Raw genomic sequence first — 21,076 nt, 5'->3', positions numbered from 1 at the left:
AGTTGATAAAGGGTGTAAATCGTCCAGCAGGAGAAGGTATTTGCAGACAGCCTAGTGGATTAAGCTCGGGGCGAAAATGTCCCGAGTCTTCTCTGATGCATATGCTTCCGAGTTTCTTTTTGTCAGTCTGTCTGTTGTAGCAACTGAGTAGCTGCTCCAACGGGAAGACGTGGTCGTGGATACAGTGTTTTTTCAATGGTTAGTCGATTGAAATTTGTGCGTTTCGAAGTTTTGTCGCAGAGGCTAAATTCACCAAGAAAGTGAAAGTGAATGAATGACGGTGGTTCCTTTGAGCTAGAGGAGACTGAGTTACTGAACAGCACTCTCCAGGCTCCTGATGCTCATTACCATAACAAACTAGCAGCTAGCTACAATGCGATCAAACAGGTGCACCGCTTTAGAGTCTAGCATGTTACCTTTATTAATATTCATTATATGCACTTTATGTGCATATAAAAAAAATCTGTGACATAGTGTCTTTTACTGCATGTAGTAACCATGAGTCTTTTGGCGTTTTCACTATTTTTCTCATTTATTATTTTTTACCTATTTAATGTAATGTAATTTAATTTAATTTTACGTCCAGACCTTTGTGCTGCTGTAACAGGTTTGTGGGATTAATATTAGTCTATGCCTATTAAGCCTGGACAGCGTAATGAATTTCACGTGGCTGGCTAAGTCTCAGTAATATGGAGTAACTTTAGCTGTAGTTCTGATTCTGAATTTTTAAATTAAATTTAGAAGTAAATCGTCTGCTTAAGAAATTACAACATGAACGTTTCCCCGAATTTTAACACGAGTAATAAATTTTAAAAAAGAAATTACTCCAAGTACTCATTCACAGAAATAAATAGAAACAAAATGGTCTGAACACCACTGATAAAAATGCAGTCCGCTTTACATTCAGATATCTCACTGGCAAATAAAAATGAAACTTATAGATGTAGAAAGACGACCTTTTCTGTCGACTTTGTACCGTTGTTTCCGGTCATACATATTATCATACAAAATCATGAAGTTGACTGTTTTTTAAAGTTTATTTTTTATATGGTTTATGTCTGTGACAGCCTGAAAGCTGATTTCCTCCTGAGCACATCAGACTGTGAAATATGAATACAGGTAAGTATTTCTGTTTATACTTTTTAATATTTTTCCAATTAATTGTTTGCTGAGTTTTTTGTGGAGCAGTGAACAATGAACAGTACTGATATGCATACATGTGATAAAATAGCTGTGATAGCTTTTGTATTGGAGACAATGTTGTTAGCATGGCGACTGGAGACGATAACACTGCCACAACTCCAGAGGGAGGTGAAGGAATAAGATCATTAACTGCGGGGGTGTGATTCTCAGGGCTCTTGTTACTGTGTAGGTGTGAGACCTGGCTGTCTACTCTGCCCACTCTAACAACACCAGTCCACTGAGAGAACATGCTGCACATTTCTGTCTCTATGAAAGGAGCTGACGGTACATAACGTATCGCAGATATAGCCAACACAGTAATGAAAGTGCTCCTTTGGTTTTCAAGACGTCACTGTCAGTCACACTGTCATAAAGATGTTTCTTTATTTAGATTCTATTTTGGTTGAATCCTTTATGCCTTTTATTTTTAATTTAGATGACTGTGTTTTAACAAAGGCTCTCTTCCGATCTCCTTGGGTCAGCTAAAGGGTGAATGAATTAAAGCAGGTAGGACCAAAAAGTGCACCGCTAAAGATAAAATCAGACCCTGGTAGAACCAGGGTTGGGGGGAGGCGGCCATCTGCTGCGACCAGTTGGGGTGAGAGAAGGAAGGCAGGATAAAAGACATGCTGTGGAAGAGAGCCAGAGATTAATAACAAGTATGATTCAGTGCAGAGAGGTCTTTTAACACATAGTGAGTGAGAAAGGTGACTGAAGAAGACTGAAAGTAAATGCAAAAAAGTAAAAATAAATCATTGTTACTGGTACTGACCTTTAACGCTGACTGAAAACAATTATATGGTGACAAAATGAGAACGTTATCCTCTTTTTTTCTTATTCTTTTTTTTTCTAAAAAAAAAAGTTACTGGTAATAGACAACCTAACTAGCATTTAGAGGGTAAATTTTTTTTTTTTTGGTTTTAATGACAAGGAATGATGCCAATTTGAGAAATCGAGTGGAAACTGTTTTAATATGTATTAATTTTATAACATTTTGTGAACGTAAACAGGTGGTCGCCAAATTTTCCACTAACAAGCTGAGTGGGAGTTTTTTTTTTTTTTTTTTTCTTTTCAAAAAAGTAATGACTCATATATAATCGTAAAAGGTTAATTATTGATATACATTTAACTGCAATCATGGTTAGAAAATAAATCAGATTGCTTGTATTATTTGGTAAAAAATAATTATTTTATCCTTTTATCTCTTTGTAAATCATCAGAATGATGTGATGTAACTGGTTTTGAAAGGGTCAAAATTCTGAATTTTATGACTAGGACTGGTGCTAATTTAAAAACTCAAGTCAGACAAAGTTTCATCCATCCATCCATCCATCTTCATCCGCTTTATCCGAGGCCGGGTCGCGGGGGCAGCAGCCTAAGCAAAGAGGCCCAGACCTCCCTCTCCCCAGCCACCTCCTCCAGCTTATCCGGGGGAACACCAAGGCGTTCCCAGGCCAGCTGAGAGATATAATCTCTCCAGCGTGTCCTGGGTCTGCCCCGGGGCCTCCTCCCGATGGGACATGCCCGGAACACCTCACTCAGGAGGCATCCTTGTCAGATGCCCGAACCACCTCAGCTGGCTCCTTTCGATGTGGAGCAGCAGCGGCTCTACTCTGAGCCCCTCCCGGATGGCCGAACCTCTCACCCTATCTCTAAGGGAGAGGCCAGCCACCCTTCGGAGGAAGCTCATTTCTGCCGCTTGTATCTGCGATCTCGTTCTTTCGGTCAGTACCCACAGCTCGTGGCCATAGGTGAGGGTAGGGACGTAGATCGACCGGTAAATTGAGAGCTTCGCTTTTACACTCAGCTCCCTCTTCACCACGACGGACCGGTGCAGCGTCCGCATTACTGCAGCTGCAGCCCCAATCCGTCTGTTGATCTCCGGCTCCCTTCTCCCATCACTCGCGAACAAGACCCCGAGATAATTGAACTCCTCCACTTGGGGCAGGAACTCATCCCCGACACGGAGTGGGCACTCCACCCTTTTCCGGCTGAGAACCATGGCCTCAGCTTTGGAGGTCCTGATCCTCATTCCCGCTGCTTCACACTCGGCTGCGAACCGTTCCAGTGCGAGCTGGAGGCCCCCACCCGATGAAGCCAACAGAACCACATCATCCGCAAAAATCAGAGATGAGATTCTGAGGCCACCAAATTGAAAGCCCTCTGCCACTTGGCTGCACCTAGAAATCCTGTCCATAAAAATTATGAACAGAACCGGTGACAAAGGGCAGCCCTGGCGGAGCCCATCACCCACCGGGAATGAGTCCGACTTATTGCCAGCAATGCGAACCAAGCTCTTGCAACGGTTGTATAGGGATCGAATGGCCCGTAGCAATGGGCCAGACACCCCATACTCCCGCAACACCTCCCACAGGACACCCCGAGGGACACGGTCGAATGCCTTCTCCAAGCCCACAAAACACATGTAGACTGGTTGGGCAAACTCCCATGCACCCTCAAGTATCCCTGAGAGGATAAAGAGCTGGTCCAGTGTTCTGCGACCAGGGCGAAAACCGCATTGTTCCTCCTGTATCCGAGGTTCGACTAGCGGACGAACTCTCCTTTCCAGCACCCTGGCATAGACTTTCCCAGGGAGGCTGAGGAGTGTGATCCCCTGTAGTTGGAACACACCCTCCGGTCTCCCTTCTTAAAGATGGGGACCACCACCCCGGTCTGCCAGTCCAGGGGTACTGCCCCTGATCTCCACGCAACATTGTAGAGGCGTGTCAACCAGTACAGCCCTACAACGTCCAGAGCCTTCAGGTACTCGGACCTCATCAACACCAGGGGCTCTGCCACCAAGGAGTTGTTTAACTGCCTCAGTGACCTCTCCCCCGGAAATTGGCGGGTCATTCCCCTCATCCTCAGACTCTGCTTCCTCCTCGGAAGACGTGTCAGTGGGATTAAGGAGAAGTATTCCTTCCACCGCCTGACAATTTTCTCAGTCGATGTCAGCAGCGCTCCGCCAGCACTATACACAGTGCGGGTAGAGCACCGCTTTCCCCTCCTGAGATTCCTGACGGTTTGCCAGAATCTCTTCGAGGCAGTCCGAAAGTCTTTTTCCATGGTCTCTCCGAACTCCTCCCACACCCGAGTTTTTGCTTCAGCCACTGCCCGAGCCGCATTCCACTTGGCCTGTCGATACCTGTCGGCTGCCTCCGGAGTCCCACAGGCTAACCAAGCCCGATAGGACTCCTTCTTCAGCCTGGTGGCTCCCTTCACCTCTGGTGTCCACCATTTGGTTCGGGGATTACCACCACGGCAGGCACCAACCACCTTGCGGCCGCAGCTCAATGCAGCAGCTTCGGCAATGGAGACGCTGAACATGGTCCATTCGGACTCAATGTCCCCAGTCTCCCTCGGAATGCTGTTGAAGCTCTGCCGGAGGTGTGCGTTGAAGATCTCGCGGACTGGGGCCTCTGCTAGATGTTCCCAGCACACCCTCACTACGCGTTTAGGTGCACCGGGTCTGTCCAGCGTCCTCCCCCACCACCTGATCCAACTCACCACCAGGTGGTGATCAGTTGACAGCTCAGCCCCTCTCTTTACCCGAGTGTCCAGAACATATGGTCGCAGGTCTGGTGATACGATTACAAAATCGATCATTTACCTACAGCCTAGAGCGTCCTGGTGCCACGTGCACTTATGGACACTCTTATGTTCGAACAAGGTGTTTGTTATGGCCAAACTGTGATTTGCACAGAAGTCCAATAACAAAACACCGCTTGGGTTCAGATCAGGGAGGCCGTTCCACCCAATCACGCCCCTCCAGGTCTCGCTGTCGTTACCCACGTGAGCATTGAAGTCTCCCAGGAGGACAACAGAGTCTCCAGGTGGAGCACCCTCCAGCACCCCCCCAGGGACTCTAAGAAGGCTGGGTACTCTGAACTGCCACTCGGCGCATAAGCGCAGATGACAGTCAGGACCCGTTCCCCGACCCTAAGGCGCAGGGAACAAACCCTCTCATCCACCGGGAAAAACCCCAACGTACCGGAAGCAAGCCAAGGGGATATTAGAATACCCACCCCAGCCCACCGCCTCTCACCAGGGGCAACTCCAGACTGAGACAGAGTCCAGCCCCTCTCCTGGAGACTGGTTCCAGAGCCCAAGCCATGCGTAGAGGTGAGCCCGACTATATCTAGCCGGTACCGCTCAACCTCACGCACTAACTCAGGCTCCTTCCCCACCAGAAAGGTGACATTCCATGTCCCTATTGCCAGTCTTGGCAGCCGGGGATCAGTCTGCCAGGGCCTCCGCTCCTGGCCGCCACCCGGCACACAATGCACCCGACCCCTATGGTGCCTCCTGCGGGTGGTGGGCCTGCGGGAGGATGGGCCCATGTCTCCTCTTCGGGCTGTGCCTGGCCGTGCCCCATGGACTAAGGCCCGGCCACCAGACGCTTGCCCTCGGGCACCCTCCCCGGGCTTGGCTCCAGGGCGGAGCCCCGGTAACCCTATCCCGGGCAGGGTAAACTGTTCCCTCGATGTTCTCTTCATAAGGGTCTTCTGAATCGCTCTTTGTCTGGTCCCTCACCCAGGACCAATTTGCCATGGGAGACCCTACCAGGGGGCAAAAGCCCCCAGACAACATAGCCCCTGGGATCCCTGGGACACACAAACCCCTCCACCACGATAAGGTAGCGATTCACGGAGATATCACCTTTCTCACTCAAATATATATATATATATATATATATATATATATATATATTTTATTGTATTTTATGAATGTAAACAGGAGGTGGCCACTTTTGGCCATGAATAAGCTGAGTGGGAGTTTTATCAACTTTTGCTTTACGTGCACAAAAATAATAATATATGTTGTTGTTAATCGAGGACATGTCTTAAACTCTACTATTAACAATATAAGAAATCCAGTAGCACTGCAAATATAGGAAATTGTCATTTTTGAGGTTGTCTTCCAACAAGGGCATTGTACAAACAAACTGGTGTTTTATGGGTTTATATTTATGAAAAGAGCTGATGTTAGTTAAAAACTTTATGCAGTAAGAATAGCAAAAGAAAACCATGCAAATAAAAAAAAAATTACAGACTTAATTAGTTGGTGGCCACTTCTGGACATGCGCAAGCTGAATGGATGAGTGATTTTGAACAAACCAGAATTGATTGCCCAAGAGTAGTTATTATCTGGGCATTGCTGAACTGTTTGGGGTCCAAAGACACAACAAATAAGTGCTTGGAGCCTGCTACCAATGTTCCTGGTGTTGCTGTTTAGATATGCAGGTCGAGCTGGACTCGATCGAGGCCGAGCTGGACACAGTGGAACTGCAGCTCGCAGAGATCCTGCAGAAAAAGGCTGAGCTCACTTCTCGGAAGAATGCCCTGCTGCAGCAGCTGGAGGAGGCCTGTGACACTGCACAGCCTTTATCTTCTTCTGCCTCAAAGGCATCTGAAGCCAAGCCAGCGATGAGCAAGCAGGAAATGCAACGATATGATGGCACAGGTACTCGACAGACAGACTAGACAACTAGTTGTAGAAATATGCCACGTCTGTGCACTGTGTTGACATGCAGTAACATCATGCTTTATAGATTTTCCATGGTCCAGCAACGTGGAGCAGCACCTGAAGGCCACATTCCATCTCTCTAACTTCAGACCTTTGCAGCTGAAAGCCATCAACCTGACCATGTCAGGCAAGGACCTGTTCCTGGTCATGCCCACAGGAAGAGGGAAGAGTCTCTGCTATCAGCTTCCTGCAATCTGTTCTAATGGTACAGTGAGACACACATGCAGAGTTTTGGAACAAAACATCTGTCCTTCCAGTTTTATGCTCTTCTTCTTACGACTTATTTCTTTTACTTTTATCATTTATCAGGCTTTACACTGGTCATCACTCCACTTGTATCCCTGATGGAGGACCAGTTGATGTACCTGAAGACTATTGACGTGTCGGCAGTCATGCTCAATGCATCCAGTAGCAGAGTAAGAACTGCCTGCCATGTAGAAAAAGATTATTTGAGGATTATGCGTGTGTGCGGAAAGAAAAGAATTGCCTTTTGTAATCCACATTTTGGATACAAGTTGTAACTATGTGTTTGTTTTACTGAAAGGGTGCAGATTTTTGCAAAGGAAAAAAATCTGCTAGCCAACTGTGTTATGTGTTGTGATTCCAAAGATATAGAGTGGAAAAAAACTAGAGGTCATACCCACTCTCCCTCCAGGTAGCCTTCTTTTGTGACAGCCTGAGCCATAGCTTTTGACAGATGTACACATCTGTCAAAAATTCACACATACACATGTGTTGATAGTTTAATAGTATGTCTCATGAAAGTGAACTTGCAAATGTGTGTGTGAATGCACAGACTAGCAAAACAGAGTTTTAGGGAGAAAATAAAACTACACGTACAGGTACTATCTTCTATTCAATTCAGTAACATTTGATTTGTACAGCCACAATCACAACAATAGTTGCCTCAAGGAGCTGTGATCTTGTTTTCACTGGTTTACAAAACTAATGTGAGAGATCATCCAAAATCATTCATTCTGTATATTCCATGACTGCTGTTCATATCTGATGAGTAAACTGACTTTCTTGACAACCGCTTTTAATTTTGTGTCCATGTCTTCATTTTGCTTTAAGCAACAATGAAATAACCATGGGAACTGCACTCACTGTTCACCAGTGTGTCCAAGAATCGTTTAGTGACATTACACACACTTCTGCTGTGGACAAGAAATGAAGACTGAGATGGCTTTAGGGCATCTAAACAACATGGATGGATCATCTGTAATGATCCACAACAACTGCAGAGCTTTATGTTTCTGGCACTAAACTGCAGCTTGTTTTTTGTTTCCATCATTCGCAGGAGCATGCTAAGACGGTCATGGCTGGAATGACAGATCCAAAGGCCCCCTTCAAGCTGGTGTACGTGACTCCAGAGAAAATTGCTAAGAGCAAGCTCCTAATGTCTCGTCTGGAGAAAGCCTACAAAGCAAACCTCCTGAATCGTATTGCTGTTGATGAGGTGCACTGTTGCAGCCAATGGGGTCATGACTTCAGACCAGGTGAGTATTCTGACCTCAGATCATATTTAGTAAGCACCCCCCCCCCCCCCCGTCGCTATGATGTGCTACATACTGGTTCACCTGTGTGCTTGTCGTTCAGATTATAAGATGCTAGGCATCCTGAAGAGGCAGTTCCCCAAAGTGCCCCTCCTTGGCCTCACAGCCACAGCAACCAGTAGTGTCCTGAAAGACTGCGAGAAGATCCTGTGTGTGCCACAGGCAATCACGCTCACTGCTTCCTTCAATCGAACTAATCTCTACTATGAAGTAAGCACTGTCACTGCACTCAAAAATCCACTTAGCCAGTCAAATGTTTTAATATAAAAATATGTGTTTAGAAATGTACATTTTTACCCTAGCAACAGGCAATACCGTTGTCTGATTGGCTGGTAGTTTGCTAAGCCGCAACAGCTACGAACTCTGTGAAGAAATTGTTAATTTCTGTATATTAGATTGAAATTAGAATCCCCCACCTTTATACCTTAATACGTCTTTAACTTTCAGTATAGTCCATTGAAGGAGTGGTGGCCATCTTCAACAAATATGCTCATATTTAACTTGTAGCAAACGTGACACACCAGCTGTCAATCAATAGTATACATCCTGCCCATCCCTTCGTGATCAGTGCCCATAACACAGTTTAAAAAAATGACCTGGGGAAAAAAAAAAAGAATTGTTTTTATTTTTAAATTAAAATAATTATTAGAAATTACATTGACTTTATTTAAATGGGTGACAAAGGAAACTGAAGACATTTCTGTCTATTATGCTGTCAAAGACATGTCAAGACAAACCAATGGGTGACAGCCAATATAGTATTTCCGAGTCATTCACTTTATGCTATAATGAAACATTTCTACCCTGAAATGTTTATTTATGATTTTTTCCTAAAAATCTACATAAAAAATATTCTGGAAATAAAATCCAGTTTTGTTGTCACCGTACAGAACAGGATTTATGAGATGTCCAAAAAGCAATTTGATCTCATACAGACTGACATGCCAAGAGGTTTATGATATATCAAATGAATAGTTATTGCAAACATGAAAATGCATCAGTTTAAAATAAACAATTGATTAACAACAGTCAATACAATGTCATTGTCACATGCTTGGCAGGACAGACACCAGCATCACCGGGCGGGGATGTCACAGTAGACTTACATGAATCTCGATATCCAGTTTGAAACCAACACAAAATGATTATCCCTCATACTCAAACATAAACTGATTTATGGTGGTAGCAGGACATATGCTAAACTGTTGGGAAAATATGCTGAATAGACCACTATTGTTATTCCAAGGTATAACGTCAGTATGTACATTACATTAGCCACTGAAAAACACTTTAGTCCAAAGGTGTCGAACTCCAGACCTCGAGGGCCGGTGTCCTGCAGGTTTTAGATCCAACACAGCTGATTTAAATGGCTAAATTACCTCCTCAACGTGTCTTGAAGTTCTGGCACTGGAGTTCAACACCCCTGCTTTAGTCTGTGGACCATTGCTGATTTTAAAAGGCCAGTAAAATAAAAAAAGAAAATGCAGGATAATATAAGAAAAACAATATTTTAGATGTGGTTGGATGTTGAAAGTCTCTGAACCAATCTGTCAGTCTCTTTCTTCCCTGTGAATTTGGGACAAAATAGTGTGCTGCTTATTCACAGTCGGATCACACAGTTACTGTGTGGTGTGCTTGACATCATCTGTCTTTGAATCTACCTAATATATCAGGTGGAAGGCAAACTCTCTGAATAATGATAGAAAGATAAAAAATAAATGTGCTTATGAAGTCAGCTCTTTATCTTTTCTCAGAGTTAATAACTGTCACCTCCACTGTATAATCATTAAATAGAGCAGAGGTTCTTAACCTTTTTTACTGCGGGTCCCATTTCAGATATTAACACTGTATTGAATAAATTGATGTTACTTTTGGTTTGATTTAATAACTAAATCAAATCGACTTCATTTTAACGGTTAAAACCTTGTCAAATAAACATGATGATGACATGATACGATGTAATAATCACAAAGACATTTATTTATTATGTGTATTTGAACCTGCACATAAAAGAAAATGCCAAACAGCAAGGAAGGATTTCTGCTCCGAGCATTCAAAGAGCTTTATACAACTTGCTTTCTCACACATCAAATGTGTGAGCTGAGTATAGTTACATTAGTTATGTCTGCTAAATTGGGCTAACACTAATGTGACCAACTCTGTCAGATAACTCCAACGCTTAACACAATTTCAGTCAAAATGTAGAGCTAGTATTTTTTAACATGGGACTCTATTGGTATTTTGCTGGCTTTTAAAACCAGCCTGAAGTGCCTGTAGTTTTTGGCTCCATTTTCAGCCCCTTGACTATAACTTTGGACTGTAGAAGTGCCCTTTATAGAAGTTAAGTTATACAAATTCTCAACAAGACATGGTTTGGATCATGCATTGATCTAACAACTCTTACTGACAGAAGATACTCTATGAATACACAAAGTTCGAAAAGGCTGTAGAGGAATTCTCTAGAAAAGGGGTGGTGAACTCCAGGCCTCGAGGGCCGGTGTCCTGCAGGTTTTAGATATCGCCCTATTTCAACACACCTCAATCAAATGATTAGTTCATTACCAGGCCTCTGGAGAACTTCAAGACATGTTGAGGAGGTAATTTAGCCATTTAATTCAGATCAGCTGTGTTGGATCAAGGACACATCTAAAACCTGCAGGAAACTGACCCTCGAGGCCTGGATTTCGACACCTGTGCTCTAGAAGTTAAGAGTTAGGGTTCATAAACTTCTTTTTACTATGCTCCCCATCTTCATACACACTTAACACGTGTTTCATTTCCTTCTCAGGTTCGTATAAAGGATTCTGTCAGTGAAGCATCAGTAAATGACATAGCTGCTCTGATCAAGAGTAAATACAAGGACCAATCAGGTACTATGACAAACAAGACTGCTGCATATATAAAACATTACTAATGCCATTTTTCCACTAGTGCCGACTCAATTTGATTCTCTTCTGTTTTGGTGATTTTCCATTAAAATTGAGTACATGCATGGGTTGTTATAGCAACGTGGTTTTGTATACTACACAAACAGTGAAGGACGCTGAGGCGATGGTATACCTTCTGCTCAGCCTACGGCTTACTGTTAAACTTGCGGACCATGGTATTGGTTTTTGTGTAGCCATTTCCCTCAGTGCTGGGTTTCAAAAATAGTGGTTTTGATTTTTGAGAAGGAGTCACTCTCATGACCCCAGTGACACCACTGACTGGCCAATTGGCGTCATCCAGTTTGTTCCATTTTCTGATTGTCTCAGATTGCTTGGAAGCCTTACCGAATAGGTACTAAAAAAGTACCTGGTTACCACTTATTACCACCTAATGGAAAACCCTTAAAATTGAGTTGATTTGAGCCAATCCGAGCTGAGTGGGCACTAGTGGAAAATGGCTAAAAAAGGTTAATATCCTCAATTCTGCAAAGTATTTTTAGTCATGCTAGAATAGACAATTATAATGTGAATATTTCTATACGTAATAATCATGTATGAATATTTTCTGCTTTGTTCATACATGCCACAGGAATTGTGTATGTATTCTCTCAGAAGGATGCAGAGTTGGTGTCAGCAGAACTCCAGAAAAGAGACATCTTGGCATATCCTTACCATGCAAACATGGACTCTGAGGACAAGTCCCGGGTTCACCGCAAATGGACCTCCAACAAAATTCAGGTCAGTAAAGAAACATATGCACAGCTGCATTTCTGCTGAGATTTTCTATAAGAATTGGGTCAAGATTTTCTGCTCATGGTTAATATTGCCTGGAGTGATTCCACAAAAAAATTTTTAATATATTTTTTTATTTAATTGCAATAAATGGTTCAGCACATAGCTTTTAGATATTATTAAAACTAATTTTTGGATTTAAAATATTCTTCTAAAAAGGGTTTTAGTGGATTTCTGGACTTCTGTAGTGTTGTAGATGGCAGCAGCTTAAACTACAGTCAGTGCTCCCCAAAATAAATAATTAAGTCATAGCTTAAAATGTAGATTTAAATAGCATAAAAGGGGATAATAGGAATTTCCTTCGGGATTAATAAAGTATTCTGATTCTGATTAAAGGGAGAAATCAACATGGCAAAGTCAGAAAATGAACTATAAATTACAAATGAGCTCAAGGGGGATGTGAGCATAGCTTATTTCCTGGAATATGGAACTAAGGAGGTGGTTTGCATGGAAAAAATGGAGATCAAGTAGAGTGGAAGGAGTGTTCTTTAAACAGCACTTTGGGATTTAGATTGCACTTAAAAGAAAAGCATATAATGCAATCAGAATGACACTCAAGGAAAAATGAGTTCATCATCAGACACTATCCAGGAAAACTCAGGGTGTTTTATGACTCCAGCTCCGTGATCTACAGCAGCGCATCCAAAGCCACAAACGACCTGGAAAAATGGGATTACAAAGTCCAGAGCCAGTTCCCTCTTAGCAGTCACTTTTAAATGGAGATCCTATCATTGTAGGTGGTAAACAGCTGGAAGTAATCCATGCGATGATCTGCTTGAAACACGTTGAAACTGAGAGGAGTTCATCATAATAACCAATGTACGGAAGAGGATTAGGGCCACTGGGGGGAGGGGTGGGGGGTGGGGACGTCTTTTTTTTCCATATATATATATATATATATATATATATATATATATATATATATATATATATATATAAAATTGACACCACTTTCCTAAACAATTGAGTTTAATAGCCTGATATCAGCCTTTATCCAGGTCAAGATAACATGTAGGCTTAGGTCACAAACTCTAGAGCTAATGAAAGAGGAGGGAGGCATAACTCTGGCTTGCTTAGAAAATTATTAAAAGATAGCTCATTACTCTTTTGAATACAGTAGGACTAAAATCTTTATAAGAAATATTTATTTACACTCAATAAGTGGATGTCAGTACCTCTAAAGGTCTGGGACATGCCAGAGAACGAGCAGTAATAAATCTGCAGGTCTCTTCCAAATCTTCTGGGATTGTCCAAAGCTGTCCTACTGTACAGAGGTGGTAGCAAACGTAATTTAACAATTTTTCCACAATTGGCCTTTGATTTCACTTTAATTTATCTACTTAACCTTCCATCTGGACTTGATTAAAAAAGATTGTAAATATTATATAAATAATGTGATCCGAACTAAAAATCATATCAATTTTGTTCAAAATCAGCACTGAAGTTCCCCCATACATAGAGAGGGGCAATACCTCTGATTGGAAAAAAAATTCCATTCCATGCTTGTAAACAGCTCACTGAATAATGCATCTGTAAAACACATGAGTTGTTTTTTTCGTTTTTGTGTGTTTAGGTTGTGGTAGCCACTGTGGCATTTGGCATGGGCATTGACAAGCCTGACGTCAGGTTTGTCATCCACCACACCATCAGCAAGTCCATTGAGAACTACTACCAAGAGAGTGGACGGGCAGGTAGACGGCCTATAATTTCTATTGGTAGCATAAGCAATACCGTTCTAGCATTACTCACGGTTATTATTCCAATGTTAAGTGTTTCCGTTGTGTCTCCAGGTCGAGATGACTCTCCGGCTGACTGCATTGTCTATTTCGGCTTCGCTGATATCTTCAGGATCAGCACCATGGTGGTGATGGAGAATGTTGGTCAGCAGAAATTGCTACAGATGGTAGATTACTGCCAGAATGTTAACAGGTAGCACAGGATGTCAGTGCGGGCTGCCCAATTTGCACAGTCTTAAATGTAATATATATTCTTAAATGTAATATCTGCTTTGTGAAGGTGTCGGCGCTCTCTCATGGCAGTTCACTTTGATGAAGTGTGGGATGATGAAGGATGCAACCAGATGTGTGACACTTGCAGTCAAGCAAAAGGTGTGGGTGGTGAGGAAATGTATTGCTTTATGTGTCAGCCATATCGATCATATGCCCTAAATCCATCACCTCACTTTTAACACCCCCCTCCAGATTACCCCACTGTGGACATTACCCAACATGCCAGGCAAGTGGTGCAGATTGTGGAGCTTGCAGCCTCCATGGATGAGAAACTGACCCCACTGAAACTGGTGGATGCATGGATGGGGAAAGGCCCTGCAAAGCACAGGAAGATGATTCAGACCACCACGCTGTCTCGGCGACAGGCTGAAGTTGTGATTGTTCACCTGCTCCTGCAGGGATACCTCAGGTGATTCATGCTTCGTTTCTTTCTGTGGATTTAGCTTAATTCAGTTTTATTTATTAAGTATCAATTCACTACAGTTTTTCAAGATGACTTTGTTTATTGTTCTGTTTTTGTTCATTAATTGACCAGTGTGTGCATGTCTGTGTGTCAGCCTGTCTGTAGAGATGATAGCTGGAAAAGTTTTGAATGAATTCTGATAAAACCTTGGATGGGGTTTAGAGAAGGCTTGGCTTAACGATCCATTAAAATTTGGCTTCCTCTGATTGTATTGGCACAGGAAATGATACTGGTATATAAGGATTCTAAATATCGCATTACAGTTAGATCCAAATATGTCACATTTGATCTCTGACATCACTTTTACATTTCACATGTGCACTTCTTTAAAGTTAACCCCCAAATGCATTATTGTTACTTCACTGCAATCTTCTTAAAATACATTTAAAAAGAACAAAGACAACAAAATGCAAATATAATGTACCCCTAAAAGTAAATACTGAGGAGAAGAGAGTGAGCTGCCTGGGCAGAGGTTGGTGCTCTTGGAGTGCTTCTTGGTCTAAAAGAGATCATCTTTGTGTGACACATCTCTCTTTTCTGACACGTCAGAAAAAGATGTTGATTTCATGCAAAGAAATGCAAAGAAAACCCACTGGTGTCAATGAAGTGCCTCCAAACTGCTAACCAAGTTTGGATACCATTTTCTTCCTCTACACTAGGTTAGCCTTCGAGCTAGCAACCGGTGCACTGTTGCAGATGTGGGGCCTAGGAAATGCAGAATAAATTAAATTGAACTCAAAACATCAGGCCCTTTTCAGAATATCCATTCTAGCTTTTCTAATTAGGATCAGACCTGTCACAATGTAAAGAACAAAAATGCATTGAGAAGTTTCCCTCAAATCACACAGCCTCTGCAAATACATTGTGTTGGAAATCGGACCATATTTAGTCTATAGAGAGGAGTAGCTGAAGTTAAAGGCCAGACATGCTTTTCACTTTTACTTTCTTTGAATAAAGCTTTAAACTCACCTTAACTTGACCTGACTGACTGTGGCAAACCATCAGGCTGTGTAAGTCTCTAGTTCATGGGATTAAAGATAAAGCTCTGATCCTGTGACCATTAAGTCTGTCTGACACAGAGTTCTTCCCAATGTGTTGACCTCAGAGAGGATTTCAGCTTCACACCTTACACCACCTACTTCTACATGAAGCTGGGCCGCAAAGCTTCTCTGCTGAAGAACCCGACACACACACTGAGCGTGAAGATGAGAGATGCAGGGGCCGGAACTGCTTTGGTAAGTTTGAAGGAAAAAACATATTCTTCTGTTACCATCATTTAGGAGAGTTTTTTAGTATAACACCTAACCCTAACTACAAAGTAAGTTACAAATCACATCTGTTTTCATGTCACAGTTGGGTGTAGTTAGGCCTGAATTTTAAAACACTCACTTTAGTTAGTACATCACACTGTCTTTGTTTGCAACAGGTTTGAACAAACATTTCCAATTTGTAAGATATTACAGCTACAATCAGACTGAGTGCCAGCACAAACAGATCAGAGTGAGCAGACTGCACTGTACTGTTTGGAATATTATTTTTATTAGTAACTAATCCAAAAGAGCCTAATAAACCATTTATGTTCTATTTAAAAGCTCTAAGTGAATAAAAATGTCATAAGGACACTCTAGTCAAAATAAACACTTTTAGATCCCTGTCTTACTTCTCTCACCCTAACCTATCGCAGCAGATGGCCCCGCCCCTCCCTGTGCCTGGTTCTGCCGGAGGTTTTCCTGTTTCCTGCTTCCTGTTAAAAGGGAGTTTTTCCTTCCCACTGTCGCCAAAGTGCTCGCTCATAGGGGGTCATATGATTGTTGGGTTTTTCTCTGTATGTATTATTGGCACGATTTGATATCCTCGTGTTGTAGTCGCAAAAGCATGACGTCACAACTATGTGATTGGTCACTTGCAATGTTGAACCCGGAACAACATTTATTGTGATGATGTGGGAACAACACCAACACGACGATATTAGGTCATCCGTATTATTGTAGGGTCTACCTTACAATATAAAGTGTGCTGTTGTTGTGATTTGGCGCTGTATAAATAAAACTGAATTGAATTGGAAATAAAGCTATTTAATATAAATGGGTTATAAAAGGGTTAAACAGGTCAATGGTATGGGTACAGGGTACACAGAAAAATGCATGACTTTCATTACTTCTGTTCGGGACATAAACTTCTGCATGTATTATTTATGCCACATGTAAATAGTCCTAAAAATTGGTTGCAGTAAAAATGTTCAGCTGCTTCTCTTCCTGGAGTTTCCAAGCATTATCAAAAAAAAAAAAAATTAGCAAAAAAAATATAATTGCTTCAGAAAAGATAATTCATTTTTTTTATGAATAAACTAAGTAAAACTACTTGTCAATGTACTCTTCAATTCAACAGCTACACTCACAGAACTAGCCAACTAAAATATGCTCTCCTCTGCACAGTCCTCTTTGCTTTACAGTGCTCTACACACCCGAACATTAAAGCTAACAAGTGGATTTTCCCGTTTAACGGGAGGAGGGATCTGTGTTTATATAAACAATGATGGTGGACAAATCACACTGATATAGAAAGCTACAACTCCTCAGACTTGAAATACTTAATACTTGAATGCAGACGATCTTTTCTAACTTTTTTGGAAATGGGGTTGTAAATTAGATCTTTACAGCAGTACCGTTCTGAGATCTCACGGTTTCCTGTTTTGGCACTGAATCAGATTCTGTCCTGGATTGTTGCATGTCCTCCCCTTCTAGTGTCGACTCATACATTCCACATCGGTGTGAACCTATTCGGATAAAGCACTTTTGTTAATGACCTGCAGGTAAAAGTCTCCAGTGGCAAGGGCAAATCCAAAGAGGGAAAGAGATCAGTTCAGAGCTGTGGAGATGCCACTGTGTCCAAGAAAATCAAGACACATCTCCCATAGCCCTCTCTCACCTGCCCAGAGGACAAGTTTACAAAGTACAGTTCATCATTCCCTACTCTGTTCACAGTTGCTTGTGTATGCATGGTGCTATGAACACTGTTACTTGTTACCGCATTTTTAAAATCCTGATTTTCAGCCTGTTGCTTTGACTTCCATGGTGATGAAAACTTTTGAGAAGCTTGTAAAACATGAGCTTTTGCATGCTACTCAGGATAAATTACACCTCCTCACCCCCTATAGAACAGGTAATAGGTAGGGTAGAGGATGCTGTGTGCACCTTGCTCTATATGGTTTTGAAGCACATGGATGGTGTAGCAAACTTTTATTGCCTGCTTTTTGTCTTCAGCCCCATATTTTAGCAAGACATCTCATCCGTACATTTAATGTTGATTCTGGACTGATTTCTTGGCTTATTGACTTTTTAACAGATAGACCTCAGAAAGTGAGAGTCAACAATATTTTATCAGATGTGCTTTTATCTTCCACTGTTTCCCCCCAAGCGTGTGTCCTTTCTCCACTTTGGTTCTTTATACAAATGAGTGTCAGAGCCTCTACCAGGACGGACATATAATCAAGTTTGCAGACGACTCCGTTATCGTCTCTCTCTGCTCCACGATACAGATTGTGACTGTGGCCCAGTTGTAGATGACTTTGTAAGCATGGTGTGGACAGTCTTTTCTTGACATTAATGTGTTTAAAATAAAGGAAATGGTTGTTGATTTTTTTCTAAATAAAAAATGTCATCTAACCCTGTTTGTATTCCTGGGCAAGAAATTGAGGGGATAGAGAAATATAAATATCTGGGCACCATACTTAATTAAAAGTTTAAATTTGATGTGATTACAGACACCATATGTGCAAAGACTCACCAGCGTATGTATTTGTATCGGAAACTAAGTGGTTTTAATGTGGATAATATTTTTTATGAAAATGTTCTTGTTTTATTGAGTCTGTTTTCATTTTCTTCAATCTGCTGGTTTGGGTCTCTTAGCCTGAAAAATAAGAAAAGGCTGGAGCTCATTTTTAAATTGTGTAGCAAAGTGGCAGCTAAATGATCTTGCCCTCATGCATAAAGGGAGGCCGACCCTGAAGTCAGAACGGATTCAGGGTGCTATGACACCCTCTGTTTTTTTTTTTTTGTTTTTTTTAAGAGTATCAGCTGTTGCCTTCAGGGAGGAGGTATTTCTTGCCTCGTTGCAGAACAAACAGATTTAAATTCTCATTCGTCCCTACCACTATTCATTTTTGAAATTCTGTTATGTAATTTTGGGTGGATGTGTTATTTATGCAGCTGGCTACAAAGCAAATTGCCCCTTGGGCATAATAAAGGTTATCTTGATTATATTTTCTCGCCCACGCCTGTTGGGCTTAGTGTAAAATCTTAAATATTCAGATTTTACACTAAGAAGCATGTTTCACCAAGCTCTCGCTAACATTTCATCAAACTAACACATTCCTGGTTACTTGTAGGTTAAATATTCTGTTGCTGTATACACTTTATGAACATGATACTTTAAGTTTCTCTATTTTGACACATTCACCTCTTTGTGTACATCCAGTGGCTTATTCCAGAATGAAGACTTCACTAACATTGAATTTCATGTTTACAGGACACCTCAGCTGTTAAAGTGAATGAAGAGGATGTCAATATGACCTTAGACTCCACTGTTGTGGAGGACAGCTGTCCCCCACAACCTAAACAGATAATATTTAAAGAAAAGAGGAACGTATCGAGAAGACAAGACCTGAAGCCAGTCAGCCAGACAAACAAGCAGATGGCGAGACCGGACAGATATGGGAAGGCAGAGGAAAAGAAGAATAAACCTATCGTATTTCAACATATAATTGAGGCGGATGTTGAAATGAACAGAGTACATCATGTAGGAATCAGTGATTGTCAGAAAACACCGTCACATTCAGATAAACCTTGTTCCAGTTGCAAATCCAGCACCCCTCAGAGAATGCGAAGGAAAGCTTGTGCTCACACAGCAGCAGCCACAGGGCATGTTCCCTGTCCATCCACCTATATCACTGTGCCTAGCTCTCCTTCCCAGACCTCCATCATCTCTGACACAGCAGCTGAGGAGCTCTGCGACCTCAGGAATTATTATGGCGAACAGCTGAGGAGAATAAACTACATTTCCCACGAGTACTTGGGGCAGCCCACACACCCAGGAGTGCTGGCCTGTATCAGGGAGCCTTTGAAGAGCCTCCGCCTGCCCCGTGGACTGATCATTGCCCAGACAGCTCGAACCCTGTGGACACGCATCAGTGGCAGGAGAAAGCTGGTCCGCTGCTGACTTTTGTTACTGTTTAAATATAAAAATAAAATGAACTTTGTTTGGATGTCTTGTATATTTTTATATTTATTATTATATAGATGGAAGAGAGAGAAATTACCTACCTCGTGTCAAACCAATGTTTTATGGCCCCCGTGTCAAATGATTTATGCCTCAGGAAATTGTAACGGAAGTAATAAAAGTTAATTTTCTATTTTCATGAATATCATGAAATTATGATATTACATAACTCGGTAATAATCAATCATATGCGCAAAAATTATGATCATGAAAATGTAGACGAGGATGATGAGTAGGATGTTTGAGATCGTTGGAGTTTGTCACTTTAAGCCAAAAAGTTTAAGACAAAGACAAAATTAAGACAAATTGCCAACTCAAACATTCTGAGATGAGCTTACACACTTGCTTTACTTCTCTGGGATAACTTTCTCGTAGATTAAATGCCGGTTTGGAAGCACGTAGCGAGGCTCCAAATGCTGAACCAGACCAGGTCTCACACGCCACAGACGCTCTATCACGAGATGCATACTCCTCCGACATGCTAAGGTTATGAGCTGGGTTGCTATGTTGCAAGTTTTGTGAGGTGCTTTTGTGATATTGAATTGATCGGATTACATTTTTTATTTCTCTCCGATATCCAATCCAGTAATTTAGGTCGGTATCGGACCGATACGTAATATCGGATCGGTCCATCTCTACTTATGTTGAGGAAGAAATCCCCTTAAAATGGGTGTTTCAGCAGGACAATGACCCCAAACACACCAGCAAGCGGGCAACATCCTGGCTGCAGACCGAAAAGACTGATGTCGCGAAGTGGCCAGCCCCTTCTCCTGACCTCAATCCGATTGAGAATTTGTGGAATGACCTCTAAAATTCTGTTTTTGATGCAAAACCCAAAAATGCAGAAGATCTGTGGATTGTAGTCCAGTCAGCCTGGGCTGCAATTTCTGTTTCTAGGTGTTAAATGTTAGTTGACTACATGCCACACAGATGCAAAGCAGTGACCAGAAATAATGGTTATACAACTAAATAATCAGTGCTTAAAGGAAAAGCAAAATCCTCATTTTATTTTCAGTTTATACTGTAAATATTCCAGTTTGTAAATTAAATTTTTTTAAACAACCCATTGTTTTTCTTCATTTTCAGTTAAAAAAAGAAGAAGAGAAGAACAGACAAAATTGTTCATGTTTTCATTTGGGATTGAATGTGCACGGCTCCCAGTTCCTTTGTATACATGGAAATAAATGCTGCTGGAATGCTAAATGCTATGGAAGTAACGTGGAACTTTTCCTCTGTTGTTTTAAATACATTGCTATTATTTTGCACATAACTGTACATGCTATATGGTCCAGTGGTTCTGGACATACAACATGCCACTCACAAAAGTAGGGTCTTGAAGGGGAG

At 41.8% G+C, this 21,076-nt stretch overlaps 1 protein-coding gene across 2 annotated transcripts; it reads left to right on the top strand.

The window, feature by feature from the left end:
* Nucleotides 1–90: 90 nt before the first annotated feature.
* Nucleotides 91–19,718, top strand: recql (RecQ helicase-like). 2 transcript variants are annotated; one of them, XM_085433006.1, is made up of 16 exons: nt 91–198; nt 1,068–1,119; nt 6,418–6,645; nt 6,734–6,913; nt 7,018–7,124; nt 8,009–8,207; nt 8,308–8,474; nt 11,053–11,134; nt 11,781–11,929; nt 13,557–13,674; nt 13,774–13,912; nt 14,000–14,091; nt 14,185–14,401; nt 15,561–15,690; nt 17,268–17,407; nt 18,983–19,047. In XM_085433006.1, the coding sequence occupies exons 2-15, from the start codon at nt 1,110–1,112 to the stop codon at nt 17,370–17,372; spliced, it is 1,923 nt and encodes a 640-aa protein (XP_085289132.1). In that variant the 5' UTR covers nt 91–198; nt 1,068–1,109; the 3' UTR covers nt 17,373–17,407; nt 18,983–19,047. The 2 variants fall into 2 exon arrangements, with proteins under 2 accessions (XP_085289132.1, XP_085289131.1); XM_085433005.1 differs by lacking the exon at nt 17,268–17,407 and having other exon boundaries at nt 92–198; nt 18,983–19,718.
* The last annotated feature ends 1,358 nt before the right edge of the window (nt 19,719–21,076 follow it).

The sequence above is a fragment of the Copadichromis virginalis genome, linkage group LG15 (assembly GCF_057382275.1).
Source record: "Copadichromis virginalis isolate Kocher_CV1m ecotype Utaka linkage group LG15, C_Virginalis_male_GT1.1, whole genome shotgun sequence".
NCBI classification, from domain to species: domain Eukaryota; kingdom Metazoa; phylum Chordata; class Actinopteri; order Cichliformes; family Cichlidae; genus Copadichromis; species Copadichromis virginalis.
Note: the sequence above shows the minus strand (reverse complement) of the source record. Positions and strands in the feature narration are given on the sequence as shown.